The sequence below is a fragment of the Gopherus flavomarginatus genome, chromosome 6, assembly GCF_025201925.1.
Source record: "Gopherus flavomarginatus isolate rGopFla2 chromosome 6, rGopFla2.mat.asm, whole genome shotgun sequence".
In the NCBI taxonomy this organism is placed as follows: domain Eukaryota; kingdom Metazoa; phylum Chordata; order Testudines; family Testudinidae; genus Gopherus; species Gopherus flavomarginatus.
Genome location: NC_066622.1, coordinates 85,376,392 through 85,403,199, shown reverse-complemented (window position 1 = coordinate 85,403,199; position 26,808 = coordinate 85,376,392). Strand labels below are relative to the sequence as shown.

General features: G+C 41.2%; 1 protein-coding gene across 3 annotated transcripts in view; it reads left to right on the top strand.

Annotated features, from left to right (window-relative positions):
* Nucleotides 1–26,808, top strand: part of OGDHL (oxoglutarate dehydrogenase L) — a 118,419-nt gene that overhangs the window by 57,001 nt on the left and 34,610 nt on the right. For all 3 annotated transcript variants that reach the window (XM_050959087.1, XM_050959086.1, XM_050959088.1), the window contains exons 8-16: nt 661–751; nt 1,276–1,455; nt 1,954–2,082; nt 2,452–2,631; nt 3,353–3,505; nt 5,201–5,303; nt 6,016–6,144; nt 9,811–9,961; nt 24,854–24,981. In XM_050959087.1, the coding sequence (XP_050815044.1) occupies nt 661–751; nt 1,276–1,455; nt 1,954–2,082; nt 2,452–2,631; nt 3,353–3,505; nt 5,201–5,303; nt 6,016–6,144; nt 9,811–9,961; nt 24,854–24,981 (1,244 nt within the window). The remainder of the gene's footprint in view (nt 1–660; nt 752–1,275; nt 1,456–1,953; nt 2,083–2,451; nt 2,632–3,352; nt 3,506–5,200; nt 5,304–6,015; nt 6,145–9,810; nt 9,962–24,853; nt 24,982–26,808) is intronic.

Here is a 26,808-nt window from a genome sequence, read left to right as displayed (position 1 = left end):
AATGTTATATTAATTTCACAAAACTGGGGGGATTTTTTTTTAGCTAAAGCTCAAAAATCAAGAAATGTGAAATGAAGGAGCTGTTCTGTGGTAGCAATAATCCACTCCAGGGTCCGTTAGTTGGCTACTGGTGCATTTTTTGGCCTTCTGCCTCACAACATGACTGAAGCAAGCAACAATAGCCAGTTAATGTACAGCCCTCTGTAGCTTATTGCTATAACCATTAATTAAAATATATTTTCAAAGGGTCATATCCTGCCTGCACTTGGGTGTGCATGAGAGTAGCTCTGCATGTGTATCCGAAGGCAAAATATGGTGCCTCCCTCCCCCCCAAACAACCAAAATAAGTAAAACTCCCCCAGTCTCTCATCTATGATAATTGCCAAGTAACTGGTCTAGATAATAGCACTCTACTGATGGCACGTTAGACTTGTGATAGAAACCCACAGAAGAGAAATCTCTAGCTTACCATTAAATACCTAGGCACTATGGAGTGCCAATGGAGATGCAGTAGGAACACACTGGTATGTGGGAGAGGTGGGGAATGGTTGGAGGATTAAGGGGCAGTATTTTAGATGTTTAAAATACACTTCTTTTTTTTTTTAAATTTCCAAAATTGTATGGTAAGATTTCATCAAAGAACCTTCTATTGTGGTTTAGAGGTAGGTTGAATGTACTGGCCAATGTCATCCGAAAGGAGTTGGAGCAGATCTTCTGTCAATTTGATCCAAAACTTGAAGCAGCTGATGAGGTAACATGCAACTTTATTACTGATAGAGAATAAGTACTGAATTGTTCTGGATGTTCTTGTCCATGTAAATATGCGGTACCAGGAACTATTAAAGTGCATAATTTTGTTTTGTAAAGTGATCAGAATCAATGGGGTTTACTGGTAACTGTATTCTTTACAAAATGCTATAGCACATCTTTCAAATGCAGAAAGTTTCCTAGTCATTAACTCTAAACAGTGAATTCGAGTCGCAGGGTATCTCTCTAACATAATTTGTTTTAGCTCCAACCATCTTCCTCTATTTTGCAGAGACAAGCATGTTGTCAGTGCTTAGTTAATATTAAGTGTTCTGTTCTGACCCTGAGGTATTAAAACAGAAACAAATGTTTAAAATTTTAAATTATTTTCAGTAAAAATAACATGCAGTGTGACACGTAACAGCTAGCCAGATTCATTTTTCAGTATGAAGTGGAAATTTTAAGTGTTGAATTGCAAGTAGTTTGTATGGCTGGTGTACATGAACCTTGACTGTCTCTGTATGTTAGGGGTCTGGGGATGTAAAATATCATTTGGGAATGTACCATGAGAGGATCAACCGAGCAACAAATAAGAAGATCACTCTGTCGCTTGTGGCTAATCCATCTCATTTGGAAGCAGTAAACCCTGTTGTTCAGGGGAAGACCAAAGCTGAGCAGTTTTACAGAGGGGATACAGAAGGGAAAAAGGTAAAATTACAAGCATGCTAGGATAACTTTTGCTGGTGTGTGTATGTGTGTGTTTTTCTAATAGCCCTATTTACAAAAGTTTTGAGCTGCAGAAGTGGGAGGTACTTCAAGACACTGAAACTTTTCTTTGTGTAATTGGATATGTTGGCCTTTGAACTAAACTAATAATTTTAAATTAGCACAGGGTAAAACTTCCTAATTCTCTGACTGATTACCGGGTTGATTAACTTAGTTCCTGAACTTGGAAACCTCAGACTGTAACTTTCACTCAATTGGGAATCAAACAAAACAGTTTGAATGCAGCCAAGCATGCATGTTCTGATTTCTTACATTTTTTTTAAATTTGAATTGTGGTCCTTCCTAGGAATCCCAGTCATAGACCAGGGCCTATGGTGCTGGGCATTGTAATAATACATAACAAAAAGTTAATGCCCTGAGGAACTGACAGTTACACTTCCTGTTACCTAATGCTTTCTTTCCATTCCTCCCTTATCTTAGGTCATGTCCATACTACTACATGGAGATGCTGCCTTTGCTGGACAGGGAGTGGTTTATGAAACCTTTCATCTCAGTGACCTCCCATCATACACCACAAATGGCACTATTCATGTTGTGGTCAATAACCAGGTGAAAAACAGAATTTCTTAAGCAATTTGGGTCTAATGATTTCCCATGTATTCCTTTGTTTTATTCTTGTCATGATAGATTGTGTATACCAGCCCTCTTTCATTGACTAGAATGATTATACCCTGAAAATGGTCAGCACATCTGGCTGTGCTCAGCATAGGCGACACAGATTTTGTGGAACCCAAATGAGTATGTAAAAATGATGCATTGTGTTAGATGAATTAAAGAAGAAATTACCTTCCAAAGTGAAAAGCCTATAATTACTGTCATGTAAATAACGATGTATTAAACTAAGACTTCAGGCATTCATAACAAAAGCAAAAAAACCACCTTTCTCTCACATATTAATGGACACTTGTTTTTTCTTAGATTGGTTTCACCACAGATCCCCGAATGGCCCGCTCATCTCCATACCCTACAGACGTTGCCCGTGTGGTCAACGCACCCATATTCCATGTGAATGCTGATGACCCTGAAGCAGTGATGTATGTGTGCAATATAGCTGTAGAATGGAGAAACACATTCAATAAAGATGTGGTTGTAGATTTAGTAAGTATTGGGTTAATCTTAACTCTTCACTTTGCATATTTTGTGCTAGTCTTTTAAAGTAAGTCAGTAATGTCAAATATGTTACTAAGTGTTTATAAACATTTGCTGCGCTCATTGCATTTATTGGCTTGAATGCAACTGTTAAGCAGTTATCCCTCCCTTACATTATTACTTGTATTATAATACTGCCTAGAGCAGGGGTTCTCAACCTTTTTCTTTCTGAACCCCACCCCCCACAACATGCTATTAAAAACTGCATGGCCTATGTGTGCCACAACTGTTTTTCTGCATATAAAAGCCAGGCCCAACATTAGGGGGTAGCAAGCAGGGCAATTGCCTGGAGTCCCATGCCACAGGGGCCCCCGCGAAGCTCAGTGGCTCAGGCTTCAGTCTCAGGCGGCGCAGCTCAGGGCTTCAAGTGGTGAGGCTCCGTGGCTTCATCCTGTTTGGTGGACCGCCTGAAACCTGTTTGCGGTCCCCCAGGGCCTTTGCTGAAAACCTCTGGCCTAGAGGACCCAACCACAACCAGAGCCCTGTTGTGCTGGATGCTGTACCCAAAATAAGAGAGAGCCCTTACCCCAAAGAGACTTATGTTGATTTTAATGTCTCTTTGAGCAGCAACTTTAATGCCTTAAGCCCATAAATCTCTAGAAAGCAGGAAATGTTCAGAGATTAGTTTCATGTCTCTCGTTATTGACATATATAAATCTTCCCTGTGTAGGTTTGTTACCGAAGGAGAGGCCATAATGAAATGGATGAACCCTTGTTCACCCAGCCACTGATGTACAAGCAGATTCACAAGCAGGTGCCAGTGCTGAAGAAGTATGCTGACAAACTGATTGCAGATGGGACTGTAACACTACAGGAGTTTGAGGTACAGTATGTCAGCAGAGCTGGAAGGCTGTTTGCGATGCTGTTCGCAGAAGGAAATGACTAAATGCTGTTTCCTTAACTACTGTTTGCTTCACTACATTGTTGCCTTCATTCTATGCCTTTTTCTGACTCTTGTTTTGTTTTACGTAAAATAGAAAATAGTACTACTGGAAAAATGTGTGGCAGGAGATGAGCTTAATTTTCATTGATTACATGACGTAAGGCTTAAAGATGGAGAAAATGGATGATTGTCTCTAACTGGTGAAGCTGAGTCACTTGTGTTGATCTGCTATGTACATAACTACTGTCAACCTAGGAGGACTGGAAATGCTGTGTAGTAATTAAAATAATACATGGTACCCAGAAAAACAGGTTCTGTTCAATTCTTATACTGATACAGTGATAGGGTAGGGCTGTTAAGACTGTTTAATATTAGCTGTGTTAGTGCTTCAGGAGCCTTTGAAAATTGCAAATTAATATGATTTAAAGAGCTTGAGTGGAGGGGAGATACAGGGAATCAGAATTCACCTCCCTGCCTTGGATCTGTGACAACACCAATTCAGAGGTGTCTGAAATATTCATGATTATATCTACAGCATCTCTAATCATGGGAGCTTCTTGTTGGAGCATCTTATATAATTGGCAATTGTAGGCAATATGCTGATGTTTACTCAGAATAGGATAACAAATTCATTAGTTTTGTGCCTCAGTTGTATTGAATCTGTTGCACTCAGACTTCAAAGAGATAAATCTGAACTACCATACAAAATTAAATCTGCATTTTTTTTACTATATAGTTATTCATATTAAACTAGCTAACTCTTTAGGTTGTACTTTTATGCTTGTGGAAGTGGATGTAGTAGTAGCAGCACTGTAAAGCAAGGCATTGCATGGGGAGACTGTGGATCTGGGCCATCTCATTAACTATTAAGCACAGTTCTTGTCTGAGGCAGGATACCAGACTCCGTGATCTTTGGTTCAATGTAGAATCCTACATTCCTAAAAAGTTGGAACACAAAGGTGTATAGGCTCTTTACTTCCACTGAAATTAATGGAGGTTGGGAGCCTAAATACTTTTGTGGCTCTGAGGCAGTCTGCCCACAGTACCCAAATAATGCACCAAGACAGTTATACAGCTAAACTACATAGGTGCATGGAGAATTCCTTCCTGATCCCTGTAATGACACTAGAAGCCGGTTGGATAACCTTAATCTTCATACATATGACAAATTACGTGTGCTGTTCTGATGCTGACATGGAATACCACCTGCTGTTCTAGTGTTGGATCTCTCATCAGCAGAATCTGCCCAAAAAACCAAATAGCAGGGTGGTTTTGTTTTAAGAAATGGTTACATGTGTGTTAAGAGTTTTTGAGCTTAGTGAACTCCAATAACTCCACTGAAATCAGTGGAGTTACTCTGGGTTTACACTGGCGTAACTGAGATCAAAAACTGGAATTTTGTATGCTGTAATGTGGATGTTTCATCACTTTGGAATGGTATGCACTTTCTCTAAGCAAGTATCTGTGTTAGTCTGGATCTGTAAAAAGCAACAAAGAGTCCTGTGGCACCTGATAGACTAACAGATGTATTGGAGCATAAGCTTTCGTGGGTGAATACCCACTTCGTCAGACGCATGTGTGTCATTTTTGTTTTTTTAATCTCTAACTCCTTTTATATGGAAACTTGTTCTGTAGGAAGAAATTGCAAAATATGATAAAATCTGTGAAGAAGCTTATACTAGGTCTAAGGATAAGAAAATTCTACACATTAAACACTGGCTTGATTCACCTTGGCCTGGTAAGTGTCCTTCAAATACCCTAATGCCAGTAAGACTGGTTGTTGCCATTTGTGCTTTCCTTTTGAACCAAAATCTTGCCACCTTTGTTGAGCCCTTCGCCAGGCACTACATTGTTTTGAAGTGAAGGATTGGGTCTTGGTTTGCATATGCTAGCAAATGAAAGGATGCCAAGACAGTTTGGCAGAGGTGCAGTTGTCAGTACATCATTAGAAATGGATGTGGCAAAAGCAACACTTTATCACTTCGAAAAGAGCTTTTTTTCAGTCTACTATTAACAGAAGTGATTTGTCTGTAATGTTACCTGCCTTTATTCCTTCAGAGGGAAATTCCACCTTTGTGGACCTCTATTTTCAGGCCTTAAGCAGGTCTGAAATGGTGCACGTGCCTTGTGCCTCTCTACACATGGTGGAATTTCACTCTCAATGAGTGAAAGTAAAACAGCAAATGCAAGAGCCAGTGTGTGTGTGTGTGAGAGAGAGAGAGAAGATCCATCAAGAATTGTTCTGTATAGGACCTGGAAATAATCCGTTCCCTAATTTAAAAGGTGTGGAAATGGCTCTTGGCTGTTGAAAACATTAGGATATTTTAAGAGTTTTTTTTTTAACAGTAAAGTTCTTATGTTTTTATTTTTATTACAGATAGTGTAGCAGTTCTCTTAATAATTAGAAGCCTCTATTCATCCAGAATGCCTTATAACATTTCTCCTTCCAGGGTTCTTTAATTTGAATGGAGAACCAAAGAGCATGACTTGTCCTCCAACAGGCATCCCAGAAGACATGCTGAACCACATTGGCAATGGAGCTAGCTCTGTGCCCCTCGAGGGTTTCAAAATACATGGAGGTCAGCTGGATTCTCTGCTATTTCTGAAATGTCAGACATTGCTTTCTTTGTCCTTGCTTTGTTTCTGCACATCAGTTACAGGGTAGTCACTCTTCTGAGGTACATTGGTAAAGAGGAGGAAGGAGCTGGTGACCTGCCTTCACAATTCACATATGCCACCTTACTGACAGGTGGGAAGGTGGCAGTGAACATTCTACTGAACTATTCTCCATCAAGAATTTAATACTCCTTTGTTATCATAGCATCTCTTTCCTAACCTCATTAAAGTAAATTCCTTTTCTTTGTGGTCTTATAATGTGACAGGAAGTGAAAACGTCTTTATAACATGCAACTGGCTAAATCTTTCTTAGTGAAGAGGGTAAGACTGTAGCTACCCAGACTAATCAAGACATCTGTTTTTTTCTGGATATGCAATGCATGTATGTCTTCACTTGTGCAGATGGACATGTGCTTGTATTCTTTAATGCATAGTATGAAAAGATGTCTGTACTACAAGTACAAATCTAACTTGCTTCCTGAAATGGAAGTTCTAAATCGGAGTATGTTTTTAAAATACTAAAGGCACAGTTATGATTTGTGGAGTCCACTCCTTATCATGCTTTCCTTGTAGGTAAATAATTTCCTCTTCCTACAAGGATGCAGCTTAGTCCAGTCAGATAATACTGCTTGTTTCAGGGAATCATTTTCTAGTACAACCACATGGCATATCATTGTACTATGCTTAGTGTGAGGAAGTTTGGTCAAACTTTCTTTCAGTTTGTGGGCAGACAGGACACATGTAGTCCAGTGACTATATTAAGTCCTGCTACTGAGAGTCAAGTGCTTTCTGAAAAAAAAATCTTAACCCTTAGCATCAAGGGACTTAATTCTGAACTCTAATGATTAAAAGTTAAACATATGACTAGCTTAATGGGTAGTGGTCTGCACTAGCATGCCACGGTCTGAGCATAATTTCTTTCTCCCTGGGCTGGTGGAATCTGGAGGCACTAGAGAGGCAGTATGCTCAGCCTGTGAGGAAGAATGGAAGTGCCTGCACAGTAACCCCCACTCACATTGTCCATATCAGGTGAAGGAAGTTCACCTGGGTGTGAGGGCTGTTCTTCAGCATAGGATCCTCTCCTCATTCCCCTCTATAAGCACTCTTCAAAAAAGAAATGTCAATATACATCTGGAAATCTCTCAACGTCAGCAGTTGCAATAGGGCCTTCTGTGCATACGTTTTCCTTCAGGAATATTAAATGTAACAAGCAGTGGTAAGGGGATCCCTAATTATGTTAGCGTGTTTGTTGAAGCAATTACTTTATTTACTTTAAAAATGTGCATTTGTGCAAGAGGCACTGGATTGCTGTGACCCTCTGATTAGTTTTAAATTAATATTACTGGAAGAATAATTTTAGGTGTGGATTGTACACCTTCTAATTAAACATAGCCTTCTATTTCTCTGTGAAGTGGCATTTCTCTTAAGACTATCTGTATACTATGAGTGTGATTCCTCTGCTCGTATACACACGGCTTTTAGTCTGGATGTAGCCTTAGGCAGTAGTGCTCAAACTGTGGTCCACAGAACTCTTTCAGGTTGTTCAAAAGGCCAGCAGAATAGATGGAGAAGGAAAAGGGTTGGGAGTTTGAATGGGAGGTGCTCCATGAAGATGTCTGCGTGCTTTTTGTCCAGACTAAAAGCCACTACTCAGATTGTCTGGCAGTAGCTGTAGCTGTAGTAAGTGGCCAGTCTGTGGTTCTGCCTTGCACAGTTGATAGAACTTTACTGTGCAGATATCTGACTGGGGATCCAGGTTGAGTAATGAACCTCCCCAAGTGCCCCATTATAGTGCATTAATCGTAAACCACCAGATGATGCTGTTTAAGATTTGAAGTAATTTTTGGTGACTGAATCTTGAGGTTATTGGTTGGGAGTGTTTTATGTGATTTAAAATTCCTAGAACGACATTACAGCAATGCTTTCAATTAAACATCTTCAGTGTTTGTGTTCAAGTGGCATTTAATTAACATAAATAATTTGTCTAAGTCGAACTATGATTACCAATCAGGAGGGAGAGTCTGATTGTACACAGTGTAGCAGTCAGTCCTCAAATACATTTGCAGTAATCCTTTGCTATATTTAACGTACAGATTTCTTGTAAAATCCACATCGGTACAATTTGGGTCACTTGGTGAGAAGGCATGCTATGTTTATTTGTACAGCATCAATATTGTGCTATACAGAGATGTCTGAAGATAAGAATCCTCTGCAAAGAGATGACTGTAAAAAACAAACAAAAAAAAACAGTGTACTAATTAGAGACATGGGTTGGAAAGTTAGAAAAAGGTATATATTTGAGTGGTGAAATAGAGCACCTGATTATTTGGAGAAGGGAACATTGTTTGTTAGGGAGGATATTGGCCTTTTGAAAAAGGTATGATTTGAAGGAAGAGAGAGTTGCAAACTGGTTGACTGAGTCAGTAAAGGCGGTTTCATGTGAATGGGGCTTTGTGGAGGACAACTTGGAGACGAGGATGTGGTGAAGGAAGTAGTTAGTTAGGTAATCTGGGCAGGAACACGGGTCAGATGAAGACACACTAGAGTGGAAGTGGAAGCAGAAGCTAAATGTACAGAATTTAGAAGATGAGGATGATTGTTTGGAAACTAGTGAAGGAATGTGAAGTGGGGCTGGAAAAGGTTGGGTAAATGGAAAGTGTAGATGAATGTTTTGGATAGATTCAAAGCAGGCTAAAAAGGAAAGACTCAAGGGGCTGGAGATGAGAAGGTTGTGATGATTGAAATGAGATATTTCAAGGGCAAGGGTTTTTGTGGTAGGAATGGGGAGAAGCATTTTGGAGGTGTTGCAAAGGGGGTGAATGGCAGAGTTTAGTAACGGTATCAATATGGAGAGAGAAATAGAGAACAGAGTAAAATATGACACCCAGTTTGCGAGGCTTGTAGTCTCACAATTTGATTTACACTGACATAAGGAGTTTTCAGTTTTATTCTCTGTGAAAGTCAGTGAGGGTGCACCTTGTGCTTTTTTTTTAATTTAAAATTTCCGTGCAATTGTAAAGAATGAAGAAATTACAAGATCTTTCCTGTGGGAAAACAGCTGGTGCATAAACCATATGCTAACTGAAAATCTATATTCATTACAAATTAAACAAAAGTCCATGTTGAGACAAGTCTAGTAGTGTAAAATACAAAAACCGAACCAACCCCAGTCTCCTAATTTCAATCTTTTACAAAATAGAACTGAATCTATTTAAAAAATCCTTTTGTATTGCTGCACAGTGATCTTCCTGGCAAACTCTGTATCTCACCTTATTCCATCTCACTAAACCATGGTATAAATAACTGTGTAGTTTAATATTATCAAATGTTGGTTCTGTCAGCTATTGGCTAGGAAGCTAGCTATTTCTAGCCCCTTCTTCTTGATCTGTATTTTAAGCATGATTGTGTGTTCTTGGATATACTAGGATCTGTGTGGGTTTTTTTTAACTTGTGCTGCTGCTGGTTTGCATTTGCCAAGTACAGTGGGTCAGCATCTAACTGGGAGTGACCATTTAAACTTGACACGTTTCCCTGGCTCAGCCTCTGCCTTCTGAGAGATGTGGATATAATATGCATGTGGAACATTTGTGAACTAGCCTCATTAATTTCCCACTGTTACTCTCATATAGGGCTTTCTCGGATCTTGAAAAGCCGATTGGAAATGACCAAGAACAGAGTGGTTGACTGGGCCTTGGGAGAATACATGGCTTTTGGATCTTTGCTGAAAGAAGGAATCCATGTCCGACTGAGTGGGCAGGATGTGGAAAGGGGAACTTTTAGGTGAGTACCAAGTTGGCTGCTGCCAAATACTAGTGGATGAAAAACTTCATGGAAATACAATTTGGGGTTCTCCTATGGATTAAGATACTCTGGAAGGAATTATAGACTTACAGTAAATGATTACATATATGTTTTGTATGCCGTGTGTATCGGTCAATCAGATGTCTGTGTATGTTTTTTATTTATATACTTCCATAGGATCTGGGGCTACATTGTGCTAGGTGCTGTTAAACTTGTATGAGGGGACAATCCTTTCCCTGAAGAGCTTAAATCAAAGATGAGTTACATACCAAGGGAGAGGGGAGGGGAATGGGTACAGCTCAATGTATACAACTTTTAAATACATTTGTATTTTTTCTAACTAAAGGCATGTCAGCTATCCTCGCATGCCCCCACCCCCAAATTAGCAATCGGTAACTGACTAATTTCTTATAGCTGTTACAGCAGAGGTAAGTAGTAAAGTGGGGTTTAACTGTGGAGAAGGTGGTGGCTGTGGTAGTGGAGGGTGTCTGTGCATTTAAGACATTGTGGAAGAAGGCACTGATAATTGGGGGGAAAACTGACAGAGGAGGCTGTGCAATAAGAAACAAATGGAAAAGCAGGGAGGGGCAGTTACAAATGGCCTTTTGCCTGAGGACAAGTAACTTGAGCATTGCATAGTTAGAGAAGTGGGTGAAGAAAGTTTTGGACATAGCCTGGATGGTGTAGGGTTAGAGGGCCGAGTGGAGTTTAAATTGATGAAAAGACATCTAGGTGGGAATATTGGAGAGCCAGGTTGGGATTTGGTGAAGGAAATGAGGCCAGGAGTATGGAAATGTCAAGGACTCCCGAATCTGCATGATTGTAGTTCTGCTTTTTGTGTCCTTGGGGAGAGCAGGCTCAGCCATCTTTCAATTCCTTCTTATTGCCTATGGCAGCATGACAGAACCCCTGTGGTGTCCACTCTTTCTCTGCATACTGTGCTAGTGTGAGTCAGAACTATAGTTATGTAGTTAGGCAAGTACGTGGTATATATATAGTTAGTCACCCATTAGCAAAAATATATATAAAATAGGCTGTCAAGCAATTAAAAAAATTAATCACACTGTTAAACAATAGTAGGATATCATTTATTTAAATATATTTGGATTTTTTTACATTTTAAAATATATTGATTTCAATTACAACACAGAACACAGAGTACAGTGCTCACTTTATTTTTTTTATTACAAATATTTGCTATAAAAACAAAATAAATAGTTTTCAATTCACCTCATACAAGAACGGTAATACAATCTCTTTATCATGAAAGTTGAACTTACAAATGTAGAATTATGTACAAAAATAACTGCCCTCTAAAACAAAACAATGTAAAACTTTAGCGCTTACAAGTCCACTCAGTCCTACTTCTTGTTCAGTCAGTCATTCTGACAAACATGTTTGTTTACAAACATGTTTGTTTACAGCATTATCTCCTGTTTGTTTACAGGAGATAATGCTGCCCGCTTCTTGTTTACAGTGTCACCTGAAAGAGAGAACAGGTGTTCACATGGCACTGTTGTAGCCGATGTCACACAATATTTACGTGCCTGTTGCATTAGATTCATATGTCCCTCATGCTTCAACCACCATTCCAAAGGACATGCGTCCATGCTAATGAGGGGTCCTGCTCTTTAATGATCCAAAGCAGTGCGGACCAACGCATGTTCATTTTCATCATCTGAGTCAGATGCCACCAGCAGAAGGTTGAATTTGGTTTTTGGTGGTTCAGGTTCTGTAGTTTCCATGTCGGAGTGTTGCTCTTTTAAGACATCTGAAAGCATATGCCACACCTTGTCCCTCTCACATTTTGGAAGGCACTTCAAATTCTTAAACCCTGGGTCAAGTGCTGTAGCTATCTTCAGAAATCTCACATTGGTACCTTTGTGTTTTGTCAAATCTGCAGTGAAAGTGTTCTTAAAACAAACAACATGTGCTGGGTCATCATCTGAGACTGCTATAACAGGAAATATATGTCAGAATGCAGGTAAAGCAGAGCAGGAGACATACTATTCTCCCCCACAAGGAGTTCAGTCACAAATGTAATTAATGCATTATTTTTTTAACAAGCATCATCACCATGGAAGCATGTCCTCTGGAATGGTGGCCAAAGCACAAAGGGGCATACGAATGTTTAGCATAACTGGCACGTAAATACCTTGCAACATCGGCTACAACAGTCTGTTCTCACTTTCAGGTGACATTGTAATTAAGAAGAGGGCAGCATTATCTCCCGTAAATGTAAACAAACTTTTTTATCTGAGTGATTGGCTGAACAAGAAGTAGGACTGAGTGGACTTGTAGGTTCTAAAGTTTTATATTGTTTTGTTTTAGAGAGCAGTTAGTAAAAAACAAACAAACAAACAAAAAAAAACATTTGTAGGTTGCACTTTCACGATAAAGAGATTGCATTATGGTATTGTATTGTACGAGGTCTATTTCTTTTGGTTATCATTTTTACAGTACAAAGATTTGTAATAAAAATATAAAGTGAGCACTGTACACTTCGTATTCTGTGTTATTGAAATCAATATATTTGAAAATTTAGAAAAACGCACAAATATTTAATAAATTTCATTTGGTATTCTATTTAACAGTGCGATTAAAACTGATTGATTGCGATTAATTTTTTTGAGTTAATTGCATGAGTTAACTGTGATTAAGCGACAGCTCTAATATAAAATTTAGAATTTTTCCTTAGATAAGCTTCAGTTAGGCTAGATACTCTTCCCTCATACGGGGATACTAGCAAAGTGACAGAGGCTAAATCTCCAGGATTTGAGACCTGTCCCTCACATGATGCTTATATGCCTATTAGCAATAGGCATTCCTGATGCTTCCACTGCATGGGAAAAGGACACATCCTGGAGTGGTGTTCAGTATGTCACTTCTTCTTCAAAGGTAGTGGTGCTGGTCACAAGGGCTCAAGACAGCAGGGACCTTCAAAGTCCATACTAAGAGAGAAGGACCGAGCAAAATTAGATGTCTCAGGCCACAAGGTGTATTCATCTGCTAGCCTCCATATGAAGGTGGTTAAATATTGTCTCCAAATATACTGGGTTAAGTTGCTCCCCGAAGGAGTACCAGGATCAAATCTCACGGTAGAGGAACGGTTGACTGTCCAAATGTCATTACAGGCTGCGCTGAACATGTCTGACATTGATGTGCACAATGGCCACTGGATTAGCCATGAGGAAGTCAACATGGCTTCAGTCCTCAAGGATGCCCAGGGAGGTCCAACCCACTATCAAGGACCTCCAATTTGAGGGCAATGAACTATTTAACATTGAACAGATGATGCTCTCCATTCCTTCAAAGATTCAAGGATGGTTCTGAGCTCTTTGGGTCTGTGATGAAATGGAGAAACTGCCCACCAGCACGGCAGGGATTAAAAAGAGCCGTTGGGCCCAGCTAGCCCTGCACCATTATACCTGTAGCCAATGGCAGGCCTCGAGGGGAGAGAATAAGAGAGAACCTGCTCAGTTTGAATCTGACTGGTGAAGAGGCGTGAACTAGCTGCCAACCTAGTTGAGAGGGAGGGTCACTAGCCTGCCAGCCAAGGCTGCCACCAGGGAGTAAGCACTGTCTTCCCAGCCAAGGGAGACTGTGGAGGAGCCTCAGGAGCCTCCAGCAACTGAGGTAGTTGGGTGATTGAAGCACAGACACATTGTGGAGTTTGGCCTCACCAAACTTATGGCTGCCTCACCCAAAGGAGCCTGGGATCACAGCAGGGCATTGCCTAGGGTGACCAGACAGCAAGTGTGAAAAATCAGGATGGGGGTGGAGGGTAATAGGAGCCTATATAAGAAAAGATCCCAAAATTGGAACTGTCCCTATAAAATTGGGACATCTGGTCACTCCAGCATTGCCCCAGGTCCACGAGGGGGCGCTACTGGAGGCAAGTCACTCCAGTGACTTGGACTATAGGGGCCACACCCCAAACTGAAGGAACAGTGGTAAGAAGTAGCCCAGCGCAGTGGATTTAGACTCCCCTCTGAGATGTTCCCCTGTTCAGTGGCTGACTCAAATGGGACCCAGTGAAGAGTGAGGACCTGGGTCTCCCTACCCCCCACATAAAAGACTTTGGCACCTCGCCCAGAGGTCAGGTGCACCAACTACTAGGCTGCTTGGCCCTTCAAGCACCCTGTTACAGGGCCTCTGTGTGCCAACCACAGGGAGAAAATGATCGCCCCAGCAGCAGACTTTTAGACAGTGCTCCTATATCTAATGTTACCGTCAGCATAGAGGACCTCAGGGCCAGTGAGGGTGAGACAGATATTCCATCATGAACAACCCTCTGCTGTTTTTTCTGCTCCCCCACAGTCTAGGGCTTGCCCCTGGCTGCAGATTTGATGCCATCATTAAGAACCTGATAGAGTTATTCCGATGGTTAGGAAAGATAGAAAATGTGGCAAAAGACCACCTTGGCTTACCCTTGAGATCTTGCGTGACCTACAAAATAAAAAGGCGTCATATAAAAAATGGAAACTAGGTCAGATCACGAAGGATGAATATAGGCAAATAACACAGGAATGCAGAGGCAAGATTAGAAAAGCAAAGGCACAAAATGAACTCAAACTAGCTATGGGAATAAAGGGAAACAAGAAGACTTTATCAATACATTAGAAGCAAGAGGAAGACTAAGGACAGGGTAGGCCCACTGCTCAATGAGGAGGGGGTAACAGTAACGGGAGACTTGGAAATGGCAGAGATGCTTAATGACTTCTTTGTTTCAGTCTTCACTGAGAAGTCTGAAGGAATGTCTAGTATAGTGAATGCTTACGGGAAGAGGGTAGGTTTAGAAGAGAAAATAAGGAAAGAGCAAGTAAAAAATCACTTAGAAAAGTTAGATGCCTGCAAGTCACCAGGGCCTGATGAAATGCATTCTAGAATACTCAAGGAGTTAATGGAAGAGGTATCTGAGCCTCTAGCTATTATCTCTGGGAAATCATGGGAGACGGAGGAGATTCCAGAAGACTGGAAGGGGGCAAATATAGTGCCCATCTATAAAAAGGGAAATAAAAACAACCCAGGAAACTACAGACCAGTTAGTTTAACTTCTGTGCCAGGGAAGATAATGGAGCAGGTAATCAAAGAAATCATCTGCAAACACTTGGAAGGTGGTAAGGTGATAGGGAATAGCCAGCACGGATTTGTAAAGAACAAATCATGTCAAACTAATCTGATAGCGTTCTTTGATAGGATAACGAGCCTTGTGGATAAGGGAGAAGCGGTGGATGTGATATACCTAGACTTTAGTAAGGCATTTGATACAGTCTCGCATGATATTCTTATAGATAAGCTAGGAAAGTACAATTTAGATGGGGCTACTATAAGGTGGGTGCATAACTGGCTGGATAACCGTACTCAGAGAGTAGTTGTTAATGGCTCGCAATCCTGCTGGAAAGGTATAACAAGTGGGGTTCCGCAGGGTTCTGTTTTGGGACCGGTTCAGTTCAATATCTTCATCAACGATTTAGATGTTGGCGTAGAAAGTACACTTATTAAGTTTGCGGACGATACCAAACTGGGAGGGATTGCAACTGCTTTGGAGGACAGGGTCAAAATTCAAAATGATCTGGACAAGTTGGAGAAATGGTCTGAGGTAAACAGGATGAAGTTCAATAAAGATAAATGCAAAGTGCTCCACTTAGGAAGGAACAATCAGTTTCACACGTACAGAATGGGAAGAGACTGTCTAGGAAGGAGTATGGCAGAAAGAGATCTAGGGGTCATAGTGGACCACAAGCTTAATATGAGTCAACAGTGTGATACTGTTGCAAAAAAAGCAAACATGATTCTGGGATGCATTAACAGGCGTGTTGTAAACAAGACACGAGAAGTCATTCTTCCGCTTTACTCTGCGCTGGTTAGGCCTCAACTGGAGTATTGTGTCCAGTTCTGGGCACCGCATTTCAAGAAAGATGTGGAGAAATTGGAGAGGGTCCAGAGAAGAGCAACAAGAATGATTAAAGGTCTTGAGAACATGACCTATGAAGGAAGGCTGAAGGAATTGGGTTTGTTTAGTTTGGAAAAGAGAAGACTGAGAGGGGACATGATAGCAGTTTTCAGGTATCTAAAAGGGTGTCATCAGGAGGAGGGAGAAAACTTGTTCACCTTAGCCTCCAATGATAGAACAAGAAGCAATGGGCTTAAACTGCAGCAAGGGAGATTTAGGTTGGACATTAGGAAAAAGTTCCTAACTGTCAGGGTAGTTAAACACTGGAATAGATTGCCTAGGGAAGTTGTGGAATCTCCATCTCTGGAGATATTTAAGAGTAGGTTAGATAAATGTCTATTAGGGATGGTCTAGACAGTATTTGGCCCTGCCATGAGGGCAGGGGACTGGACTCGATGACCTCTCGAGGTCCCTTCCAGTCCTAGAGTCTGAGTCTATGAGAACTACGAGAGAATTTTTTGCATTCTTGCACCTCTTCCACCACCTCTGGACACCTGTCTCTTTTATTTTCAGAAAGGCCTTTTTAGTTTGGGCTAGGATTACCTCAGACCACTGGGTCCTGGAGATCATAAACAAGAAGTAGCCTATTCAGTTCCAGTTCCTTCCCACCTCTCCCTAGTTTCTGCATCTCTTTGGGTACCCTTCTTCTGACTGTTAAAACAAGTGGACCCCTTCTACAAATTGGAGCAATGGAACCTTGGAGTTCAGGAGCAGAGATTTTTTTTTCCCTATTTTTTTTTTTTCTTATTCAAGAAGAAGAGAGGGGATTTGCAGCCCATCCAGGACCAAACCAATCTGATCTCCTTCTTTGAGAAGGTGACGGATTACTTAGATAAAGGAAATGCGGTAGATATAATTTACCTAGATTTCAGTAAGGCGTTCGACACGGTTCCGCACACGGAGCTGTTAGTTAAATTGGAAAAGCTGGGAGTGAATATGAAAGTTGTAAGGTGGATAAGGAACTGGTTAAAGGGGAGACTCCAGAGGGTCGTATTGAAAGGTGAACTGTCGGACTGGAAGGAGGTCACCAGTGGAGTCCCTCAAGGATCGGTTTTGGGACCGATCTTATTTAACCTTTTTATTACTGACCTTGGCACAAAGAGCGGGAATGTGCTAATAAAGTTCGCGGATGACACGAAGCTGGGGGGTATTGCTAACACGGAGAAGGACAGGGATACTATTCAAGAAGATCTGAACCACCTTGTAAACTGGAGTAATAGAAATAGGATGAAATACAATAGTGAAAAGTGCAAGGTCATGCATTTAGGAATTAATAATAAGAATTTTGGATATACGTTGGGGGCGCATCAGTTGGAAGCGACGGAGGAAGAGAAGGACCTTGGGGTACTGGTTGATAGCAGGATGACTATGAGTCGCCAATGTGATACGGCTGTTAAAAAAGCAAATGCGATTTTGGGATGCATCAGGCGGGGTATTTCCTGCAAGGATAAGGAGGTGTTAGTACCGTTGTATACGGCGTTGGTGAGACCCCATCTGGAATACTGTGTGCAGTTCTGGTGTCCCATGTTCAAGAAGGATGAATTCAAACTGGAACAGGTTCAGAGACGGGCTACGAGGATGATCCGAGGAATGGAAAAACTGCCTTATGAAAGGAGACTCAAAGAGCTTGGCTTGTTTAGCCTGGCCAAAAGAAGGCTGAGGGGGGATATGCTCGCCCTATATAAATATATCAAGGGGGTTAACGTTAGGGAGGGAGAGGAATTATTTAAGTTTAGTACTAATGTAGCCACGAGGACGAATGGGTATAAACTGGATATTAGGAAGTTTAGACTTGAAATTAGACGAAGGTTTCTGACCATTAGGGGAGTGAAGTTCTGGAATAGCCTTCCGAGGGAAGTAGTAGGGGCAAAAGACTTTCCTGGCTTTAAGACAAAGCTTGATAAGTATATGGAGGGGATGTTATGATAGGATCGTTAATTTGGGCAATTGATCTTGAATTACCACCAGACAGGTCTGCTCAATGGTCTGCGGGGTGATGTTGCATGCGATGGGTACTGAGTTGCTGCGGAGAACTCCTTCTTGGGTGCTGGCTGGTGACTCTTGCCCACATGCTCAGGGTTTAGCTGATCGCCATATTTGGGGTCGGGAAGGAATTTTCCTCCAGGGCGGATTGGCAGGTGCCCTGGAGGTTTTTCTCCTTCCCCTGCAGCGTGGGGCACGGGTCGCTTGCTGGTGGTGTCTCTGCAGCTTGAGGTCTTCAAACCATTTTTGAGGATTTCAGTAACTCGGTCCTGGGATAGGGGTTGTACAAAATTGGATGGGTGGGGTTCTGTGGCCTGCCTTGTGCAGGAGGTCAGACTAGATGATCAGATTGGTCCCTTCTGACCTATGAGTCTATGAGTCTATGATATTTCAATCTTCATTTGACATTTCAGTTTCAGGATGGTGACTTTTGCCTCCATAATGCCCTTATTTGATCTTTGGGGCTGGTTTGCTGCTCTCATGATTCAAGATGCCTGTTTCCATATATCGATCCATCTAGCCCATAGCAAAAACTTCAGATTCTTGGTAGGCACATCTCTCTACCAGAACAGGTCCTGCTCTTTGGTCTTTTCAACGGCATCAGGAGTATTCAGCAGTCCTGGCAGCTCATCTAAAGAGACAAGGAATCCAAGTCTACCGTTAAATCAAGAGAGAGAAATCCACACTGACTCAGACTCAGAGCGTAGCTCACAGGAGTGGTGTTAAATTCCAGGATAACAGGGCCTACTTCTTACAGCAGAGATTTCATACCATAGTAGGTCTCATCAACCAGTTCCAAGCCCACCCAAGAACATCGGTGAAACATGGCTCATGTTTCTGTGACCTCATGCACTTGTTATACAGCATGCCAGACTTCACCTATGCTCTGTGCAAGAGTGGTTGAAATCTGTATCTACCTAAGAAACACCACATGCATGTGGTGGTCATGGTCCCCCAAGAAATCCTTTCTTCCTTTAAACGGGGGGAAGGATCCCCTCAGGATGCACAATACTGTATTCTTCTAAGCACTTCTACAGATGTTTCCATGCAGGGGTGGGGCAATTTACCTAGATCAGCTTCAAATTCAGGCTTGTGGTCCTCTCAGGAAATTCTCCTTCATACAAATGTTTTAAAGCTCAGAGCCAGCTACCTGGCATGCAAAGCATTCCTGCCTCCTCTTCAGGGATCCACAATACAAATGCAGACAGACAATACTGTAGCTCTGCACTATGTCATTAGACAAGATGGAGCAATATTATCCCCATGCTTCAAGCGGTCTCTCTCCTAGGCCTGCTGGGAGCTGGTGTGGGGCTCTTAATTACTGCATGTTTTCAGTGCCACTCTGCTCACCCCACCAGCCAACCAAACAGGCAGGAAGTAGCTGAGCCAGATGGATGGTGCCATGTAGTGATACCCCCACTCCCCATCCCCTCCACAAGCAGTTGAATTAGCTCAATACTATGATTCCCGCTGCCCCCCCACCCCCCAACAATGGGGAGGCAGAATCATAGTTTACACAGGGCCTTAGACATGAATGAATACAGAATTTGATCTCTTGACAAAATATAAGTGGTGCCCCTGTCCCGATCTGACTCTCAATGGAGTAAAATCTTAATGATGTATTTAATTGAATTCTTCGATGCAAAGCCCATTGCTGGTAGTGAATAAACTAGCAGCTGCCCTGTGCTTGAGTGTGATTGCCTACAGTAGCTCATGATGAACTAATTTGGCCTGTTAGCCTGTTTTCTTCTGGTATGCAGCTCCACATGTCTCTGCATAACTTCATTTGGTATCAAATCTTTGAGGTTTTCTTCTCTCCCTTGATCTTTTACTTTTTTAATGGAATCATTGGGACAAGCATATTTTAAGAAGAGATACTTTCAATGGATTTATCTTCCTAGCTTCAGTGTTAGGATCTGTTTTCGTAAGGTGCTCAGCACATCCAGGGAGATGCTCAGCTCCCCCAGCTCTCCTTAAATTCAGGTAGGAGTTAAGGATGCTCAGTTCTTTGTAGACTCACGGCATTAGTCAGCTCTCTTAAAGTGATTAATGTAGTGGCATTCTTCCACAGACCTGCAGCAAGGCAACATCCTGATTCTATAATATAGCTTGTGGGAGAATTTTCTTTTTAGAACTAACAGCCTGATTCAATGTATGTGTAAGAAAGTAAAAAAACATAGTGGCTGCATATCCATAGTATGTCTAAACTGCAACTGTCGGGTTGTGATTTCCAATGCTGGTGCACAGATTCAGGTAGTACCCTAAAATTAGCAGTTTTGACATTGTGGCACAGGTAGCAGGTTGGACGAGCCACCTGACTCCAAACTCACTTGACCACCTGGGTACAAGCTTGGATGCCAGCCTGAGCTGCAATGTCCATGCTATTTTTAGTGCGTTAGCTTGAGCATAGCTAGTGCAAATCTGTGTACCCACGCTGGAAATAGCACCTGACAGCTGCAGTGTAGACCTGCCTATAAGGAATGCATAAAACCACATGCCATTTAAGAGAAGTCATTCAAACTAGCTAAGTTAGCAAGAGGCTCCTCCATTGTCTGATTATAGCTCTGGAATTTATTAATCAGCCTTTTGGAAAATCAGAAAAAATTAGGGCTGTTGCACAGTTTAAAAAAAAAGTAGTTGCACGTAAAAAAAAAAAAAGAATACCATTTATTTAAATATTTTTGGATGTTTTCTACATTTTCAAATACATTGATTTCAATTACAACACAGAATACAAAATGTTCAGTGCTCACTTTATATTTATTTTTATTACAAATATTTTCACTGTAAAAGTGACAAACGAAATAGTATTTTTAAATTCACCTCATACAGGTACTGTAGTGCAATCTCTATCGTGAAAGTGCAACTTATAATTGTAGATTTATTTTTTTGTTACATAACTGCACTCCATAACAAAACAATGTAAAACTTTAGAGCCTACAAGTCCACTCAGTCCTACTTCTTTTCAGTCAATCACTCAAACAATTTTTTTTACGCTTGCAGGAGATAATGCTGCCCGCTTCTTGTTTACAATATCACCTTAAACTGAGAACAGCATTGCAAGATATTTACATGCCAGATGCGCTAAAGATTCCTGTTTCCATTCATGCTTCAACCACCATTCCAGAGGACGTGTCCATGCTGATGACGGATTCTGCTCGATAATGATCCAAAGCAGTTCAGACCAAAGCATGTTCATTTTCATCTTCTGAGTCAGAGGCCACCAACAGAAGACTGATTTTCTTTTTTGGTGTTCAGGTGCTGTAGTTTCCATATCGGAGTGTTGCTCTTCTAAGACTTCTGAAAGCATGCTCCACACCTCGTCTCTCTGATTTTGGACAGCACTTCAGATTCTTGAACCTTGTGTTGAGTGCTATAGCTATCTTTAGAAATCTGATATTTGAACCATCTTTGTGTTTTGTCAAATCTGCAGCGAAAGTATTATTAAATCAAACAACATATGCTGGGTCGTCATCTGAGACAACCATAACACAAAATAGATGGCAGAATGTGGGCAAAACCATGGAGCAGGGGAGACACACATTTAATTAATGCATTTTTTTTAAACAAGCATCATCACCATTGAAGCATGTTCTCTGGAATTGTGGTCGAAGCATGAAGAGGCGCATCAATGTTTAGCCGATCTGTGATGCCATGCGAATACCTGTTCTCGCTTTCAGGTGAAGTAAATACAAAGCAGACCGCACTATCACTTGTAAATGTAAACAAACTTGTTTCTCTTAGTAACTGGCTGAACAACATGTAGGACTGAGTGGATTTGTAGGCTCTAAAGTTTTGCATTGTTTTGTTTTTTGGAGTGCCTTGTTGTAACAAAAAATAGATCTACATTTGTAAATTGCACTTTCATGATAGAGATTGCACTATAGTACTTCTATGAGCTGCATTGAAAAATGCTATTTCTTTTGTCACTTTTATAGTGCAAATATTTGTAATCAAATGTAAATAAAGTGAGCACTGTACACTTTGTATTCTGTGTTGTTACTGAAATCAATATTTGAAAATGTAGAAAAACGTCCACAATATTTAATAAATTTTCAATTGGTATTCTGTTGTTTAACAGTGTGATTTAAAACTGCAATTAATCACGATTAATATTTTTAATTGCAATTTTTTTTGAGTTAATGGTGTGAGCTAACTGCCATTAATTGACAGCCCTAGTAAAAATGAAATAACATAAATGCTTGTGGACTTGAACACTGAAGTCTTCCATGATCATAACTGTTTGATTTATGGTAGCCTGCTCATGTTTGCCTGCAGCAGAGTAAAAGATCTGCCAACTGCTTTTGCTAGAGTGGAATGACTGTATACCTTAATTGCAATTGGTTAGGAACAACTGGACAACATGGAATGAAATTAGAAATTACTGCCAAAAATCAGGCTAGGTCCTAGTATATCAAATGATGGTATTTAAAAAGAAGTGGGGGAAAAAAATCCATGTAGAAATTTGTAAGGCTTAACATGTAATATTCAGACTGATTTCAGCAGGGGAATGAAGCAGAAACATTTGCTCATCATGGGGGCACAACTAAGAGGCTGTGTAGCTTTAAATAAATCTTGTTTGCTGTTCATGGATTATGTGACCTGATGTGTTTATAATAAATGTGTGTCACTCCTATAATCATTAAGAGGAGTTTCTCAAAATTCCCATGCATTGATATTAGAACAAGTCCTTCTATAAGAGACTGAGGAATGAACATTATATCCAGACATGCCAAACCCATGGGAAAAAAAATGCAGAAATTAGGCTTTTTTGGCTTAATTGGTGTGTGAGTTGTTCGTTGGCTAGTTTTTGGCTTGTTGCTTGTTGCTTCTTTTTTTGGATCGGCTCCCAGCAAAAGGGAAAGGACAAGCAGGGATAAGGAGGGGAGAGAGTTAGGGGTGCACAGCAGGCCCACCACAGTCCCTGACTGCACGCTGGGGGATCTAGTAACATAGAGTGTTGGGATTCTTGGGGATTGGCTTGTTTTGGCCTTGTTTTGAAATGGGATTAGCTTGATTTTTGTCTTATTGTGAAAGTTGGCATGCTTATTTACCATGTGACAGTTGGCAACTGTGATTATATCCACTGTACGCTTGCTTCAGCCTGTTATTACTGTAAAAATCAAATGAAGTAACATTTGAGAGATAAGCAATTAGTATTTTAGAAGTTCTGGAAGTACTGTACTCTTGTCATGAAAACATCAGGGCAGTTATTCATTATTGTTTTTGCTATCTTGTAGCTTCCTAAGGTGTTAGCAGTCGTGTAGTTAGCAGTAGTTTCTATGACTGTTTGGTTCACACCAGGACTCAGCCATATCTTTGTGGGGCACTGGGCAACAGAGCAGTCAGGGATCTGGAGCAAGATACAGGAGGCTGTCCTGTATCCAGCAGCCTCCACGCAGGATCCCCATTATGTTAATTTTCACAGTCTTATTTCTTTTCTCAGGGGACACTACCCCATTAGCTCTCACTAGTAAATACAAAGATCAGCTAAAAGTGTAGAATTTATAATGAGCCTTTTACTTCCCACCTCAGCACTCCATATTGTTTATAATTAGCAGTAGAAAGGGGGCTGGATATTGCTGCAGATAAAAGTACAATCCCTTTCTCTTCCAGCACCTAGGAATGTGGGAGGACGGGGGTTCGGTGGGAGGGAACCTGAATCTGCATCAACATGAAGAGTTGCAGAGAGATTACCAAGGGTCAGTGCAACATCAAGATGTGATTTTTGTGTCTCTATCATTCTGATGAAGAGGTTCTCCAGCTATGCTTACTCTAGTCAACATCTAATAGGGAACTTAATTGTCTTCCCAAAAAGCATGCCACATTTTAGTTTTATTTTCCCTTGTGGGTTTGAGGGATAGGGGAAGGGAGGTAGTATCAAGAAGGCATTCCTGTCTCAGAGCTTCCCTTTATTTCCTGTTTTTAGTGTTGCTCTTCACAAATCCCCCCTGTCCGTGATTTTATGCTAACTAATTAATTTCTATATAGATTTGAGAGCTGTTTTGCTAAGATGCATTAGAACAGAGGGGACTACAGAAAGAGTCTGTCTCTAATTTGTTCAGCATCGGCAGCTACACAGCACATAATAGCTATTATCAGTGTAATAGCCCTCCTTACCTTAGTGGTTGTAGAGCTGAACATATTGGTGTGATTCACTCAGTTAGTCTTGCTCAGGGAGTTAATGGATTACAGTAATTACTTCAGTCATCTCTGTTTTGATAATGTTCCTTGGTGCACCATTCTAATGCTGATTAATGAAGTTCTGGAGAGCTGTGAAAGGTGGGAATGGCAGTGCGAAGTGAAGAAGAGGATGCAACTGTTGTAAGTCTTGGTCCTTAAAAATACTCAGTAGGTGAGATTTTGCTGTAAAAAGACAAACCACAGTCGTTTTAGGAAGAGGACTAATAGAATTTCACAGCTCGTTGTAATTTGTGAAATGGCTACCTTTTTGTGCAATGGTCTCCATCTTTCATGTTGTGTGGAGTGCAGAAATACGTCAATCTAACTTCTGTACCTATTACCTAGCAACAAAACTACGGTATTCTGTCTGATAGAGAAGGCATAATGCTATTTTAATAACCGAGTATTAACTGTAAAAGATCTTCTAAATTTTTATTATTTTTACAAATATTTTTAGCAAAGACTGCAGTGATGCTGATGCATTTTCACGACTCTTTAATCCCTCTGGTGTCGAAAAGCCAACTATGAATAGCCAGTGAAGGAACGTTCATTTTCATGTGAATACTCTATCCTTATGTATGATGATACTTCTGTGATTCAGACAGGAGCTACAGTGGTATATAGAAGGGGTAGTTCCATTGAAGTCACTGTTGCCAGGAAATAGTTTCTAAGTTTTAAGGTAAATTAATCCTTGGGAACATATGAAAAACTATAGCCAAATAATCATTTGTGTCTACATCTATTTGTAGCCATCGCCACCATGTACTCCATGATCAAGAAGTTGACAAGAGGACATGTGTTCCCATGAATCACCTCTGGGAACAGCAAGCCCCCTACACTGTGTGCAATAGCTCCCTTTCAGAGTATGGAGTTTTAGGTAAGTCTCAGAAAATGCCTGGGAAGTTTTCTTATGCAGTAAGATGTCTCAAATGAGATTGGGGAATGGATGACTGCTAATTAGGAGCAATTTTGTTTAAACTGTAAATTAAAGATGGTTGAACCTGCACATATTGAAAGGTTCTGTTCCGCTAATATTTCAGACATTCAGATTCTTATCTGAGCCTCTTAGCTTTTCCTTTAGATTTCTGGTGCTTCCTGCGGCTGGTCAGGCTGGACATGCAACAAAAACAGCTTTTTGTTATATCTTAGCGCTTCTGTCTAGTAGGAACATGCAGGGCAAGGGCATGAAAATGAAATAGTATAACTGCTAATCAGTTTTTTCTTTTTATTGAACTATCTGAAAAATATTGTTTGTCAAATTTACTCTAGTAACTTTATTTATCGTTTGTCCTTCCTTGATTAAGGTGGGGTTATAAAAATTATTATTACAACTAGTAGCTGAGAGCTCTTGCTATTGCACTGGTGTGGCATAATCCACCATCTGTGCTCTCTCACAACTAGTGCAATTGTTACATGCAAATTAGCTGCAGAATAAGGGTGGTGATTGGTTGAGTTACCTCTGATATCACTGCGGTCTAGGTCTCTTGGTATGGCATAGATACATTCCTTGATGTGGCCGTACACCTCATAGGTGTAGTTGGTAAAGTCAGAATGGCTGAGAATTTATAAACTGGATGATAACAACTCTGAAATCCAGTGGTTTATTGAACTGGGTAATATTCTAAACAAAAAGAGCTCTCAACTATGCTTGTAACTATTTCCATCACCAAAGACATTCTAGGCTTCAGAGAGACAAAGATAGTGACAATCCTGGATTCTTACTGTATAGACCAGTAGTAGGCAAACTATGGCCGAGGGCCAGGTCTGGCCCTCCAGACGTTTTAATCCGGCTCTCGATCTCCCGGGAGAGAGAGCGGGGTTGGGGGCTTGCCCTGCTCTGCGTGGCTCCTGGAAGCAACAGCATTTCCCCCTTCCAGCTCCTCCACGTCGGGGCAGCCAGGGGACTTCACATGCTGCCCCCGCAGCTCCCACTGGCCAGCAACTGCAGCCAATGGAAGCTGCAGGGGCGGAGCCTGCGGATGGGGCAGCATGCAAAGCTGTCTGGCCCGACCTCTGCATAGGAGCCGGAGGGGGACATGCCGCTGCTTTTGGGAGCTGCTTGAGGTAAGTGCCGCCCAGAGCCTGCACCCCTGACCCCCTCCCGTGCCCCTATCCCCTGACACACCCTGATCCCCCCTCCCGCCCTCCAAACCCCTCGGTCCAATCCTGGAGCATCTTCCTGTACCCTCAATCCCTCATCCCCAGCCCAACTCCAGAGCCCACACCCCTAGCCAGAGTCCTCACCTGCTCCCGCACCTCAGATGTGGCCCTCGGGCCAAAAAGTTTGCCCACCCCTGATATAGACCCTAATCCAAATTCTGCCCTTTTATAACGGACCATTGACACGTTGCACTCTAGCAAATTTTCATAAAATTATATAATGTAACTGGAATATGCTTCATGCAAAAAGTCTCTTGTAAGGTATCATTACAAAGCTTATAATCTATTGAGTGTGATCATCCTATTTATATAAATGTACCACTCATGTATCTGAAACTAGAAATATGAAATATAACTCTGAAGGCTTATTGTAATTATGCAAAGTAGGGGCCATTAATGGTGGTTTGGAATCTTGATGACTCCCATTAATCAGGACAATTGACTGCAGATGGCTCTGTTTTATCTGTAAGTCTTCCTGTATACCTGTGTGCTGGCAAGTGGGTAATGAAGTTTTACAGTGACATGATCCAGTCACCTGAACTGG